This window comes from Artemia sp. Qi Xiang Cuo, chromosome 20 (assembly GCF_049724085.1).
Source record: "Artemia sp. Qi Xiang Cuo chromosome 20, ASM4972408v1, whole genome shotgun sequence".
In the NCBI taxonomy this organism is placed as follows: domain Eukaryota; kingdom Metazoa; phylum Arthropoda; class Branchiopoda; order Anostraca; family Artemiidae; genus Artemia; species Artemia sp. Qi Xiang Cuo.
Window position 1 is genome coordinate 16,069,485 of NC_142813.1, and position 15,322 is coordinate 16,084,806.

Sequence of the window (15,322 nt, forward strand, 5' to 3'; positions counted from 1 at the left end):
TCTGAGACGATGAGCTAGAGTTTTAAATTACGTATTTGACAAGACGCAAATTTTAAGCTGTTCACTCATTTCTTAAAAAAATTGTTGCATCTACAATACTTATAGTAGGCCTCTCTAGGTCGGGGTCCTCAGCCCATTGACTGTAGTTCCTATTGAATAGTGCACCCTTGCCACCAATAGTTTGTAGTATTCGTAAAGCAGGGATCCTATAGTATCTTTACCCGCTTCAGTCAATATTATTGACCCAGTAAAAATAAAAAATAATAAGAATAGTGAATATAAAACCTTGAACTATTACGCTCGTTTGGCCTTTACGTTTATTTACTTTAGTGATGCAAAAGTAGCTTCAGTGTCCGGCAAAGCGGTATCTTATAGCCTCCGAAAATGCACAAGATAACTGTGCTATAATATTGTTAATGTTGTTGTGCTGCTAACGAAAACCTAGTAAAAATACAATGAAACCCTTCAAAAATAATAATCAACCTTCAAAAAATCTTACACCTAACTTTCAAAAACCAGAAAAAAATTGCACATTAATAGATTTTTTTAATCTTTATTCTGGTGTTATTTTTGTGGGAGAGAGTGGGACAAGTTTTACTGAGTTGTTGGTCATTTCCAGTTTATTCAAGTTTTTGACCGAATCTTTCGGGAAAATCCTGGCTCGTCAGCCATAATTTCATCGAAACCATTTTTATGTACTGAAGGATAGGGTATAACGGAAAGGGCGTCCCTATTTCATATATTCAAAACTCTCTTGTAATTTTTTTTTATCTTACAGGAAGTCGTTGCCCATTACTCCCACCGAGCATTAGATGACGATATGAGATCCCAAATGGCTCTTGATTGGATTGCTCGTGAGCAAGAAACACCTGGCATTGTTATAAGAGAGCTACAAGGAGCAGAGAGAGAGCTCGAAACCTCTCGACTTGCCGGCAGAGAACTTCGATTCCCAAAAGAGAAGAGAGATATTTTGCTACTAGCATGCAGTCAACTCAACCTTGGTGACCACCTTAGTAGTTAAAAGTGCTATTATAGAATCTGGAAATGGGTAACAAAAGATGTGGCTTCGATAGAAAAATATTTCGCTCTTACTTAGTGGAACCAAAATAGGTGATAGCTGTGCCAAACCCGGGAAAAACCCGGGATGGTCAGGCTCCCTCTCGCAGCAACACATCTTGTTCAAGACACAAGTTTGAGTGCCTCTCCATGAAAGCTGGAGCCCAAGGAAATATTCCCCACTGACATACTTTACTAGTATCATCCAATTGCTGCATCCTCGACTTTTGTATAGCTACTGTAACATCTATTAAAGAATTCTCAACACCAGGAATAGAGAACTGAGATATAAATGTTTCTATTCCAAGTTGCACCTCAATTATTCTCTATTATTCAATAAATTAAAATAATAAAAAGTAGAACCCAAAAATACGGGAAAATAGTTTTTCCTTGAAATAGAAAAGAAGAAAAACTAACACGAAAAACACGAAATTCTGGTTACTGAAATTGCAGTGACCAAGTATGTCAACAGGGACGGATGGCATAATTAAGAAAAGAAAAACTAATGAATTAAAAATTAGAATAAAGCTTACTATTTATTTAAAAACAATAAATTCCTCATGTCAAAATATCATTGTTTAATAGTTAGGAGCAACGTAGAAACTACAAGTGTCAGATAATTTTTATCGTTAAATAAAATATAATAACAGAGACTGGTAAAGCACAAACTTGAAAAAAGACAACAAACTTGAAAAAAGCGCCTCTCAACACTTTCAATAGCTCCAATAGGCTACACCTTAACCTCTGTGACAGGAAAGAAAATGCTTGCGCATAATAAGTTTTGAAAAAGATCAGAACGCAAAGAAATTTTAGGGATAAATAAAAGTTCAAATAGGGATAAATCCTTTTAACAGACAGTGGTGATGATAACAGTGATAGAAATTTACAAAAATACTAGATATTTCGTAATCTAGTAATATATAGTAAAACATTTTTACTACTGATGACGGTCACTGCATATGTGACCGAAATATCTAGTATTTTTGTGAATTTCTATCACTGTTATCATCATCACTGTCTACTAAAAGGATTTTATCCCTATTTGAAATTTATTTATCGTCATGGAAAGGCAGTGTGGTCTCCGAAATTATCTACGAAATTCTAGGGATTTCTCAGATGTAATTAATCGATGGCACATACCATAGTTCGTTTAGCACAAACGCTAAAAATACGTATATTTTCTTTTGATTTTGAAAGGGACAATCATTCTTTGAAATAAATATCCTCTATAACAATGTTAGGTTTTTGGCTTTTTCTTATCATACTTATTACCTAACATTTCTGTTTATTATTTTTATTTTTTATACATATATTTTTCCTATTGTTACACAAAATTGACTGCTTAAAAAATTCACATCAACTGAGTCAGGTAGTGCTGTATTGGCAATAAAAGGTGCATATTGGAAAATAGAAGGAATATACTTAGACATTTCAGCAACCGACACGTGCCATCTTCATTTTTTTAAGAAGCAGTGCCAAAATAATGTGCCAAATAAAATCTTATTGTGCCATTAAGATTTTGTAGTATCTTAATGTGCCATTAGTACCTTAGCTAGCTAACATGAAGCTAAACCTGAAGTAAACTTGCGTTCAAGTACTTTTCAAAATGTATAAATTGAGGCAATATTGTTTGTTTGGTAAAAAGTAACAATAGTAAAGTAAGTAAAATAAAGTAAAAAGTAACAGAAGTAAACTAGTAAAGGGTCACCCTGGCAAAGGTGCAAAAAAGTAAAAAAATAAAAAAAGGATCTTATTCAGATACTAATTATAAAACCAGGGACACAAACATTGGGACCTTGGGACTGGGCCCCTCCCCACGAAATCCTAATTTTTTTGAATTTTAGGACCCTTCTTCTTCAAATTATAATCGATTTTTTTCTGTTATCGCTCCCTAAAAAACTTCATTTAGTAATGAAAACATTACTACCGTAGTCAAATAAGATCTGTTTAGTTGCTGCTGTAGATGGCTTCTATAAATACTTTAACCAACAGTTATACTTCTTTTAAATGTGCTTTTTATGCTTACTTGGGTGGGTAGGTACTATCATAAAATTTGGGATTTTATTTAGATGTTTATGAAAAAAATAGGCCCATTGACGCTGTGGGAGGGGGGGGGGGCACAAAACTGACATTGCCCATGGGCGTTAAAACATATTTTGCCTTTGCTGATTGGATTGACAAGTATTCAAAAATTAGGTTGATTGACATGTATCATTTTCGTCTAGTTTGGCGAAAAAGTAACGAAAGTATTTAAAGATAGGCCTTGCGACGAGTTCCATCTTGACATCAAAATTGACGTGGATCTTCAAGAGTAAATAGAAAGTGGTGAATTTGTTTTGAATTTGATATAAAAAGATGATGAATTCTGCCAACTAGAATAATTTTGCGAAAAAGAAATAACTATGTTGGTTTATGATCACTTTTAATAGAATATTTAATTTTGCATGCAACGGTGTTATCATCTTTTCAAAAATGGTTTTGTAGGGTATGCTATTCCCAGCCACATCTTAACCCATTGAAAGATTTTTTCTGTCTTTTTTTCTAATTTTATCTTGTGATTATGATCTTTCAATGACGCACAGAAATTAGTAAGTTTCAAAAAACAAAGTAGTGCGTATCTGTGATTATTACTGGAGTTGAATGAAAATTAAATTTTATATTTCGAAGTAGGTTTTTCGTACGTTTTATTGTTTTTTCCTCTTTTGGCTTAATTTCTTTTGCATATATTCTATCTAATCTTTTCAGTGTTAATTTGACTTTAAACTTATATTTGCGCTTTCAAACTTTAACAGATCGCAATACCTATACGTAATATGGCACCCTTGTTCTTTATTTTTACATAAATTCAAAGAAATTCATGTTTTATGATTGTCCTAGATTTCTACTGCTATAAAACAGGGATACAATGGCCCTTACTTTAAATCGCTAGCCTTCTACCCTCCATCCCCCAAAAACGCTAAGATGTGATTTAGCTGAACGTTACCCTGTTTTATTGTAGAGCCCAACCTTAAATTTGAGCTCTTAACTCAAAATTAAAGTTGGTAAAATATCAAGAATTGATGCGGTGTAAAAATACTAACGGCACCAAAAATTGCTATACAGGACCTCCTTAAAACGACCAAATTATTTAGCTACTTGCATGGTTACAAATAAATCTACACAAGGAGGGAGGAGGTTCTTCCGTATAAAATTTTGCTCAAAATATGATCATATGTGAAAGTGCTAGATATTCTTCTAACTCCCTCCTTAGGCCCCAGAAAGTGATTAGCAACCCTACTGGAGTTCCACTATAACTGCATTTCTAGTAAGAGACCCCTCCTAATTAAACTGTTTCTATGACTGATTTATTCTTTGGAAAGGGAGAGCTCCAATAAATTTTCTTTATCTGGAGTGTAATTATGAAGATGAGCCACCTTTTTTGTTATTTGTATATAAGCCACCTTTTTTGTATATAAGGAGCTCACCCACACACTCTTAATTGCCCTTAACCCCGCCCCCCCGTCCACAACCACAAATCGTGCTGTGTAGCCATCTGTTTGATTAACCTGAATGGTGGGGAACATTTTGAACTGCATTGTGTTTCATTTCAAAATTCATATTTTACATAATTGTCTCGTTCCAAGGAGCATTGTCCAATTTTCTTTCCTGCAGACTTTAACTTGTCAAAGTGCCAAACATAAACTTGCTTCACGAATAGTTCTGTAGGACGTTCTTTTTGAATATAGTGTTTGTTGCTTTGTTTGAATAGCTACGCGAAGTTCTCACTTATACAACCTATGACTGACTGATCTTATGTTTGTAAAAAGCTGGTAATAAACTTTTAATGCATACATTTTAAAGCGAGTTTTAGGACATGGCTAAGGGTTTTACGTCTGAATTTAGTGCTAATCCCTTCAAGAGCGTTTCCTCTTAATCAAAGTAAACGGGTGTAATTTACACTTAAAAATTTTTCGGAAGAGTAAGACAGGGTGTTATGTATTTTTCAAAAAAAAAAAAAATCTTCTAAAATTAAAAAAAAAAACCCGTAAAAGTCACAATGTGCAGTTGAATCATTTGGCTTCGATTGGGTAAATATGGCATAGAATCACCCATAGAGTAACCGTGTACAATAGATGAAAGCTGCTTCTGTTTCTAGTATATTTAAAGAGAAATCGATCAAAACTCGGTGATTTCATCACTCCTGGTGAAAGTAAACAAAAATATATTGGTTGCTTTAGCCTGTTTGGTTACTTCGTGGCCTAGTCCCTCCCCCATACAGATATACCTGTAAATATTAAACGGTTAAAAGTCTACGAATATATTAGTCCCATTCCCAATGATGTATTCTCAAAATAAAGCCAGGTTATGACAAAAACCAGTAGTTCTTGTGAAGCAGAAATTACGATCCAATTTGGTAATACTAATTCCAGCTGACATGTCTTATTAAAAACAATATTCTTTGAGGATTACACTTATGCGACAGTTTTGCCGACCGTAAAAATATCTTTTTCAACTCTGATGCAAAGAAACATAAAGCCCAGACTGGCATAATAAATATATATTTGCTTTTCTTATTACTAACTGGGTGATACAATAAATAACCAATGTCAGGCTACTTAATTCCAATGTCACGGCGTTAAAACCGCCGCTGGTTACGGCTATCGGTATATATATATATATATATATATATATATATATATATATATATATATATATATATATAGCAACACTACCAGTAGTTGGATAGTTTGTAGGCTTGCCAACTATCCGAATGAGAAACTTTGAACTGCCTCTGACAATCCCGCTTGGCAGTCGGGTCGGTGCAGAGGTGTACGTAACGTGAGCATAACGGTGGGTAAATTATGCCTCGTAGCAAAACCCCCTTGCAATCGAATATAATAGCCCCTTGGTATTCCTACCGCCGAGGAATACTTAAAGTAGAATTAGGAGTTCAACTCTCGAGTCACACCATGGTTAACCTTATTGTATTAAACACCCTCGCCAGAAAACAGGGTAAAAATAAACACTGTTTACAAAATAAAGTCGCAGTTCTATTCAGCCATGGATCTTGTATAAAAATAACAAAATGAAAAATCTCCTCTTTTCACTTAGGTGCTCAAGGCGCAGAACATACGACCAAAGGCAGCTTTCTCATTGGGGATAAAACGAATGAACTGCAAAACGCACAAAAAAGGGTGATCTTAATTATGTAGCCACGCTACTTGTGAAAGGATGAATCAAAGCTTCACAACTAAGAATAATCTTTCACATAATAATAAATATTTTCAAAAGGAAAAAGGGACCTTTAGATGACAAATAATTGGGGCCCTACGATACCCGAGACAGGGTTAATGACAATGACCCAAGTAGGTAACGGAACTGAAAGGTTCTCTGTTTAACCAATGCTCCTAACTGGATCAGTGAGGCTTCATTACCTAATAGAGTTGCTTTGACTGCAGCCCAGGAACTAGGGATCCACAAGCTGAATCCACAAGTTTTTGCCATCCAATCGCTTTTGATTCTTAAAAAGGGCACTAGAACTTTTAATTTCTTATTGAATCAGCCGCTTTTGAATATCTACTACAGGAATTTTCTTTTTGTTCTAATATGTTAACTCTTACACATTTTTGACACAAGATGTGAGATTCTCCCTTTTGTTTTGTGCCAAGCAGTTAAGAAAAAACTTGGCCGCAGTTATTCAAAAGGTAATATTTTCCATAACATATATTTTACAGGAAAAGAAATTGAAAAATGGGTTTCGGATTTTAGCAAAAAAAAAAAAAAAAAAAAAAAAAAAAAAAAAAAAAAAAAAAATCAAGGCATCCAAGATAGAAAAAAAGTGATATAAAACGTTTCAATCTACAGTTATTTTTGATAATTGTGGCGTAAACTTTAAGCGGTATGCCTAAAATTAAATCAGTGTTTAAAGGTTTTTGTCTTTAAATCGATTTTAAAATATAGAAGGGGAAAACGATAAATCAAAATATTTTTTTAAGCAAAATCGTAGACTAAGCGGCTAACTTGGCGAATAGCGAGGAGAATAATAAACACAAATTTGATGCCTTTAAATTGAGAATTAGTAAAACTTGACCTGTATTTTCTTTGAAAATCAGCGCTTCTATCATAAGGGGTAATAAAATAGACTAAAAAGAAATAAAAATAGAAAACACAACATACTGAACATTATTAATGTGACTTTTGATAATGAGCTGTGAATTACTTTCACTACAACAAACTTGTACCAGGGTTAAGCAAAACGTTATATTTTATTTCAGGATGACAGGCCTCACAGGGAAACATCATGAGGGGTCATAAAATAAACCAAAAAAAAAAGAAAAGAAAGAAGAACATATTGAACATTTTTGATGTGACTTTCGATAAAGAAGAACTACTGTACTTCGTTATTTCAGGAGTACTTCAATCAAGGCCATATAATATATTACATGAATGATGATAAGAGCGAAGGCAAAAATTATGAAAAGCATTAGTTTAATTTTGGAAGGAATCAAATTGCCTACCATGATTGTATCATCATATCTATCATGATTATATTAACGTTTTATTTTGTCCCAGGGTGACAGGTCTCACAGGGAGATATTAAATGTTATGGTTTTTGTTTGCATGAGGTTACAATTGAATACAAACATATTCTATTAAAAAACTTAAATAAATCAATAAAATCCATTGGCCCTGGTTTTATCTTAATGCAGCAGACAATCTTTTGGAAATATTTAACTCTATTAGCATTTAACCTTGAACAAGCCTAATAGAGGAATATCTAACTCTATTAGCTAATTGGAAATGTCTAACCATATTAGAATTTAACTTTGAACAGCCCTAATAGAAGATGCTTCAAAGGAGTAAAACATACGAAAGGAAAGGTTGAAATAATAAGCACAGAGCAAACATAAATAGCGACGAAGACCACACTACCTTTCCATCATAAACAATAAGTAGACCTGTTACGGATAGACCTTCTAGGCTGGCTGCCAAAAAGAGAAGATTAACTTTAAGAGCTTGTCTGTAGGCGTTTCTTATTCCATTTGAATGAGCTGTCTTTTTTCATTTCGCTTGATGTACCAGTCCTGGTTGAACTTCTTTGTATTAATGGTGCTAGGGCTGTTTTGGAATTTTTTTTTTGTTTTTACAATTGAACTTTAATGTGAGTTTCTTTTATTTTGTTTTTTTCTTCATTTGTTTTGCTGAGGACGGCCCCTGGATATAGAGTCTAAATATTCATTTAAAGTTGCGTTCCACTGTCTTATATATATATAAAAAATCCCTATTGTTCTACTTATTGTTTACAGCGAAAACAAAGGTAATGCTCCCTAACTACATCCGGAAGATCAATCAAAATAAAATTGATGAATTAAAACGCCATTATTTGAGTTTAATAATGATAATTTTTATTAGTAAATCATGAGAAAACAAAGAAGTAAAAAAAAACATTCATCTCCCCTGAGATCTCGCAATTTGCTCCTTGAGCACCATAATTGAGTGACGCTGCTCTGGCGGAAGTAAAGCAATCTGTTCATCACTTAGTTGTAGTACTTGCATGATCAATGCCGCCTGCAATAAAATAGTTCCATGAGACCAATAGATAGGGTATGATAATAACAGAATTTTTAAATAAAAGGTTACTTGGCTCTTCAACAGAAAACAAATAATTCTTACAGCTGTGAAATGTTCTAACTGCAAAAAATTCGCAACAAGGTTAAGCCGCCTAGGTCCACACACCTTAGATTCACATCACTACGGTAATTGTCTAATGGGAAACGACAAACGTGTAACAGATGCAACACTCCCAGAATTGTTCACTTCAGATCCGGCCTATACATCCCTTTAAATATAAAGAGAAAGAACAAGATATTCGATTGAATAAATTTTAAGTGAATACAATTTTCAACATCTCAGCTCAAATATTTCAAAGCAGGGGCGGATCCAGGATTTTTTTTTTAGGGGAAGCGCAAAATAGGTTGATCCAAAAAAAAAAATTTTAGGGGGAGGGAGCGCAAAATAGGTTGATCCCATAAACTTGCGTTGGGAGCAAGTTTAATTAACGCAAACTTGAGTTAATTAAGTAACTTACACTACTTTAGACTCCGCTAGGGGGGGGGGCGCCCCCGCTACCCCCTGGATCTGCCACTGACAGGTTTAATGCTTTGTTTTTTAATCAAACTGTAGTACAGATACTTCCCTTTTTTAAGCGAATTTCGATTATTTGAAACACAGCTGCTTGAATCCAGAAATGCAAGAAAATGTTCCTCATTCATGTTGCTCTGTTTAAAACCTCTACTTTGACCACCCAAAAATTTTAAATGAGCTTCCAAATTTCCCCTAGAACTAGCCTTTCCACGTAATATGGTATTTGCTTCACAATTTTTAAGTGCTACTGTACAGCTCCTGAAAACGCGCTCCTCGTTTGTAACCGAAATGACTAGAATCGCGTATATCCATTCACAAAATGAGGATGCGTCTCTTTTAAGTATACTTTAATTGCCCAGAACCACATTCAAATCTCATAAAATGGCATTTTCTTGCCCTTTATTTCTATAACAAGAGAAATATTCTCATTCAAATTGACCATATACATTGAGCACCACAAAAGATTTTACGTCATCTGTCATTGTTTCATATCAATCATAATGCAGAGCCATCTAGAGAGACCCATCTTTTAGCTTTCCATCTAAGGGACTGCATAACCGAACTGCTTTGTTTGAATTAAAATTTGTCTGTATGCACCGTGAGAACAGGTTCAAGTTATGTAACCCGATATTTCAATTTGTCAAGGAAATTTAAATGCTAGTTCAAACTAATAAAAACCATCAAATAAAAATTATTCCAAAACAATCTTGGTTGTAAAGTAAATTAATGGAAGCAATTTATGCTAGAGTTTAATATTAAATGAATTATAGGCTATACGTCTCATTTGCTTTATTTTTTATTTATTTTTATGATATGGCGATTTATGTGTTTTTATCATATTTTTAGCTATTTTAAAAAATAAAAAAGACAAAAATACTCCAGAGTCATTACTGGCACACAGGGCGTCGAATCGACGTTTCAGTTGCTCGGTCTTTTTTTACAGGGACAAGTAGCAAGCTAGTCACCCAACCAACCGTGCTGCGGCGGGGATCGATCCCTGGGCCTTGTATTACCAAGCAGAACATCAATCTACTGTTCTACAACAAAGTTGATGCTATTTTCTAGTATGGGTTAATTTGTTTAATCCAGTTTAGTTTTTGTTTTTTCCTTTCTTCCCATTGATAAAGACTTCTCGATATAAAACCAAAAATTTCAGACACTCCCAGTATTTAGGTTTTCAAAGCTCACAGTTTTAATTAAAAGTTTGTGGTCCAAGAAATTATCATATCAATCATTTTGTTTTAAAGAATCGCATAAGCAGTGTTTCAGCTGCGAATACGGCTTGACTCATCAGTTATACATATACTACTGCTACTACTAAGAACTCACCACAGCACCAATCCGCCTGAGGCCAACACAGCTACTCACGTTCCTTCTACGTCCCAATTTATGTAACGCATCCCTCTTTACACCCTCCCAAGAAGTTCCCATTTCCCTTAAATCTTTCTTTATGACATCCTCCCACCCCAATCGGAGCTTTGGCTCTTCCGGCTCTTTAGCCAATCATATAGTCTAAATGATTTTCTCCCTTTTTTCTTATAATCCTTTTGTTTTCTTTATGTTTTATGATTTTTGCCCTCCATCTCTAAAGTAAATCATACAGCGTGTCGGTAATCGCTCGTCAGTAATCGCACATTCCTTCTACAAAAAAATAAAATAAAAATAATAATACAAAAAAATCCAGAGGTATTATGATAGATCTTTCCAATTTTTAGACTCAGATTTATAGCCTTCTCTTTGCTTCAAGATATTAAATCCATTTGCGTAATTCGTTTTCTTATATCTTTTTTAGTTTTCAAGATGTTTGGAACGTACGTTTTCTTATATGTTTTAAGTTAATGTTTAAAATTCGAGATATCCTGAAGCATGTTTTTTTTAACAATATTCCTATGACCTCTTCTTCTCCCATTGAAATAGTTAGAAAATAGACTTTTTGATATAATTTTTTTTCTGCAATATCCTGCATACCAAATAACTTTATTTACACAACGAAATGATAACAGTCAGATAACCAAAAGCGCATGAGTTCTCGGCTAACCTGTAGTATTAATATCACGTAATATAGCAGCTTTTGAACGACGAAACTCAACGTGCCATGTACAGGCCCACACAATAAAACTCCTGTTAAAGACTGTTAATTAACATACTGAGGGCTATTTTTTTAACTTAGGGATAGATTGACCACCTATCCAGCGTCTCGACATTTCCAGGGCTGCAACTGAGAATTTAATTAAGTTTCTCGTGCCGAAAACCCTAAACTTGAAAAAAAAATTACCGGATATAAATAATAGCAATATATACATGGTTTTGATTGTAAAGTTTGTTTGTATATATTTACAAACCCCAGCCTTAGGACTGAAATCCAAAGATCTTGAGAAAAAATCAAAGGGGTGGAGGCCCAAACTCTTGGAAGCCATCTTAAAACCATCTGAAACAGGAAAAAATTAAAGGGGCGGAGGCCCAAACTCACGCAGAGAAAGCAATAGCTTTTTAAGAATTTTATATTTGTGTAAAGGGGCAAAACATTCATTCACTGGTACTAACAAAGAGTATACACTTATTCAGGTAGTAGAAATTAGAGCTTTCGAAATAAAAAATGTTTTTGTTCTACCTTGGATACTTAAGAAATAAGTTTCTTAACAAATCACTGCTTCTAAACTAAAACAAAAACCCAAAGTAAGTTCCACGTTACACTCTCCTATTAAATCTACGCTGTTAAACATACCACCTTTTAAATTAATACAACCAATTCAAATATGGCAAAGTATATTCCATAGGGTCTTACCTTTTCTTGATCAGTGCCACTGGGGCCTCCTGGAGCAGGTGCAACCGGTTGCGGAGGACCTCTAGATTGCGGTGCTGCTGGCCTTATTTCACGCTGAGGAGCAGGAACTGGAACTGGCACAGGTCTAGGCTCCCTTGCAAACCTAAAAATATTAACTCGAATTATGTCGAAAGAAGAGTTCGACAATTTTAATAGAGGACGAATCCTAAAAAACTAATTATTTTATTGATTCCAACAACAACCAGTAATAATAATAATAAACAATAATAAAATAATAATAATAAAAACACAACAACAATAACAAACAACTTTGTAATGACAAGGGTTTTAAAACTTAAAAATATTTTTAAAAGTTACTTTAAAAAAAAGATGGAAAGCCAAAACATATGGGCGCTAGAGAAAGCAATCATAACTGATCGAAGATAAAAAAAAAGACGAAAAAAAAAACTTTTAATGTATAAATTACATAGATGACAGAAAAAGTTATTTTCGACGTTTCGCTTTACTAGATCATGCTTTTGGACTACTATATTTTCGCTCAGTACCACAGATTGTTTTTCTCAACGCAAAGAGGACCAAGAAAACGAATTCAGGATGGGCAGTTTTATTCCCTAAATGTCCAATAAAATGAAGTTTATATTATGACTTGAAAACTTTCTAAAGCAATAGTAATTAGATAATACCACCCATTGTGTGGGGTACAGATTCTCTCTCTTGGACGATAAGTTTCCCCATATAGATATTGTCAGGGGATGCATTCCTGATATAATCCACAACTTCAGCGTTAGAAAAACTTAAATATACCCTGTGCTTATGGCTGCCAAAGAGTCCACCTTAATTGTACGAAAAAAAAATCCCCGAAGAAATTGCTAATTCATAATTTGTTATTTACTATTTTACAATCTTCTTTTGTTTATCTGTTTATCTGAAAACCGCGTGAAAACGCGCTTTTCACTTACTCAAAATGTTTTTATACTTTGCAAATGAAACTTCAAATACGCCTTGCAGTTAGTTCTACTATAACTATCGTAGCTAAAGTTAATAATTAGTACCCATGTACTCTTATTCTTTAACTATCCAATAGAACAGCATAAATCTTTGAATTTTCTATAACTAAACAGAAAAGAGTCAATACATAACACTACTCCTTGTCTCTCAATGAACAGGACTAAAAAAATTATTTTTTCTTCTCAACAATAGTTTTTATCACTTTATGATATGTTAATAGAATGTACTCCTGACATTGTTTTGCCAACTAAATAAAAAAATATACACTGTGTTGATGGCAGGTTGAAAAGTAACACGGAACCCTATTCCAGGCAAGAAAATCGCTACTTAACACTGGATTGTACCATCCACTTTTTCCTTCTCTTCTTAAAAATAAAGAGCGACTTTTCACTCGGCAAGTTGCTACGATTGGTGATGAAAAATGTAGTAATAAATTTACAGACCCAAATTCTGGTAAAGGAAATAGTTTTCTAATCCTCAGCTTCATCCCTTCCCTACCTCTAGCTCTTAAGAGTTTCCGTAAAGAAGTGTATATTATAACTATCTTAATTTAAAAAGCTGCTTCACTCGGACTCTACATTTTGGCAAGGCGACTCCCAGATCTGAGCTGGATTCTAAGCCAAATTTGAAAGTGAGGAGCTATTTTACTACAGTTTCTGATGCCTTACAACTATAGTATTAGTGGAGGTAGAAACTTAGAAAAACTTTCCTAGGCCCTAATATGGGCTATAGGTCAAATTCAGGAAAAATTATTCACCTAGCATAAGATATACCAAGTTCGTGGAAAGCCAGCATATTGAAAGCGGGTGGAGGCGAGTAATAAGAAAAAACCTAGCCGGGTCCTAATGCAGGCTGTAGATCAATTTTTGAAAGCCTCATTCAACTAGCACAGCCGTTTTCCAAGTTAGAACAAAGCCCTTAACTCCACTTTTGGCTCCCATGTAACTCAACTCCATTCAATTCAATTCCCGTCTAACTCAACGCTCATGCAGCTCAACCCTCGTTATGCTCAACCACCGCGCAACTCAATACCTGCAGCAGGTTAGATTAGATTGAATGGGGGAGTTGAACAGGAGTTGAATTGAACAAGGGTTGAATTAAACGGGATTGAGTTACACATGCACCCACTACTTTTGTTGCTCTACTTTTGCTGTTGTTGCTCTATATAAAGTAATACATCATTTCTACAACTACATATTCGTAATAGCTATAATCCAGATAGGACAGACGCAATAATGAATGTTATTCCGTTAGCTGACACTGTTCCCAGGAAATACTTGAAGTTTTAGATCATTTTTATAAATCCATCCCTGCGTAAACTGGGATTTCTCTCATCGATAGAGATAGGAAAAGAATAGAGTCCAGACTTTTGTGTCTTTTGTTCCTTTCTTCTACTACAAAAGATCGATCCTAAAGCAACGGCAAAAATAAGATTAGGATTTTTTTTTCAGAATCCGATCTCTATTCCCTTTTCTATCTACCAGTCAGCTGACTATTCTTAAAGCTACTCGATATACAGTCTTGTTCATCCACGAGACACGTCCAAACCATCTAAAGTGGATACATATACTGAGTGGAGTCAAAGGACATCCTTCACTAAGAGTCAGGTTTGACATCCAATCACTACGGAATGCTTTTAAGCGTACACGTACGAACGATAACCTTATTTTTCACTGAAGAGGTAGTGTTTTCTTGGCAGATATTTTATATTAATACAACACGGAAGCTGAAAGAAAAAAATTACTTGGCTCATGTGGTTATCAAACCACATGAGATTAAATGAGCCAAAGTCTCTATATTCAGTATTTATTGAATTTCAAGATTGGATGTTATGCTGATTCAGACTCTCTAGCCTAATTGATTCTGCATAGAACAGAAAAAAATTAGCTAATCAAATATTTCATGGTAACGTACTGTCAGTAAGGAGCGACTCGCTAAATAGTAACCCAAACTGAAATTTTGACGTCAATAGATACATCAAAAGAATTGTTTGTTTTTTTGTGCTGATTCCAAATACATAAGATTCATTACGTTTAGTGTTACCCATCAAAAGCTACGAGCCTGAAAAATTTGCCCGATTTTCACAAACGGGAAGAAATACCCTCAAAAAGTCAAGGAATCTTGATGAAAATTGCACCATCAGATTCAGCGTGTCAGAGAATCCTACTGTAGAGGTTTCAAGTAAAAATGAGTAGTTTTATATTTTGCCAGAAGAAACACCACGGATACGTGTTTTTTTTTTCAGAGGTGATCGTGTCGAATCAATGGTCCTAGAATATCAGGAGAGGACTCATTCCTAGAAATTAAAAGTTCCCTTTTCAAGTGATGTGGGCAACTAACCTTCCTCCC

The 15,322-nt window shown here is 34.5% G+C and overlaps 2 protein-coding genes across 3 annotated transcripts in view; one reads left to right on the forward strand and one right to left on the reverse strand.

The window, feature by feature from the left end:
• Positions 1–4,888, forward strand: part of lft (Limb expression 1 family member lowfat) — a 160,713-nt gene extending 155,825 nt beyond the window's left edge. For both annotated transcript variants that reach the window (XM_089106370.1, XM_089106371.1), the window contains exon 5: positions 779–4,888. In XM_089106370.1, the coding sequence (XP_088962496.1) occupies positions 779–1,021 (243 nt within the window). In that variant the 3' untranslated portion in view covers positions 1,022–4,888. The remainder of the gene's footprint in view (positions 1–778) is intronic.
• Positions 4,889–8,415: 3,527 nt separating this feature from the next.
• The window catches only part of CstF64 (cleavage stimulation factor subunit 2 CstF64), a 48,003-nt gene continuing 41,096 nt past the window's right edge, over positions 8,416–15,322 (reverse strand). Inside the window, exons 8-9 of the mRNA XM_089106470.1 lie at positions 11,966–12,107; positions 8,416–8,604 (exon numbers count right to left, since the gene is read on the reverse strand). Coding sequence (XP_088962596.1) covers positions 8,485–8,604; positions 11,966–12,107 — 262 coding nt within the window. The 3' untranslated portion in view covers positions 8,416–8,484. The remainder of the gene's footprint in view (positions 8,605–11,965; positions 12,108–15,322) is intronic.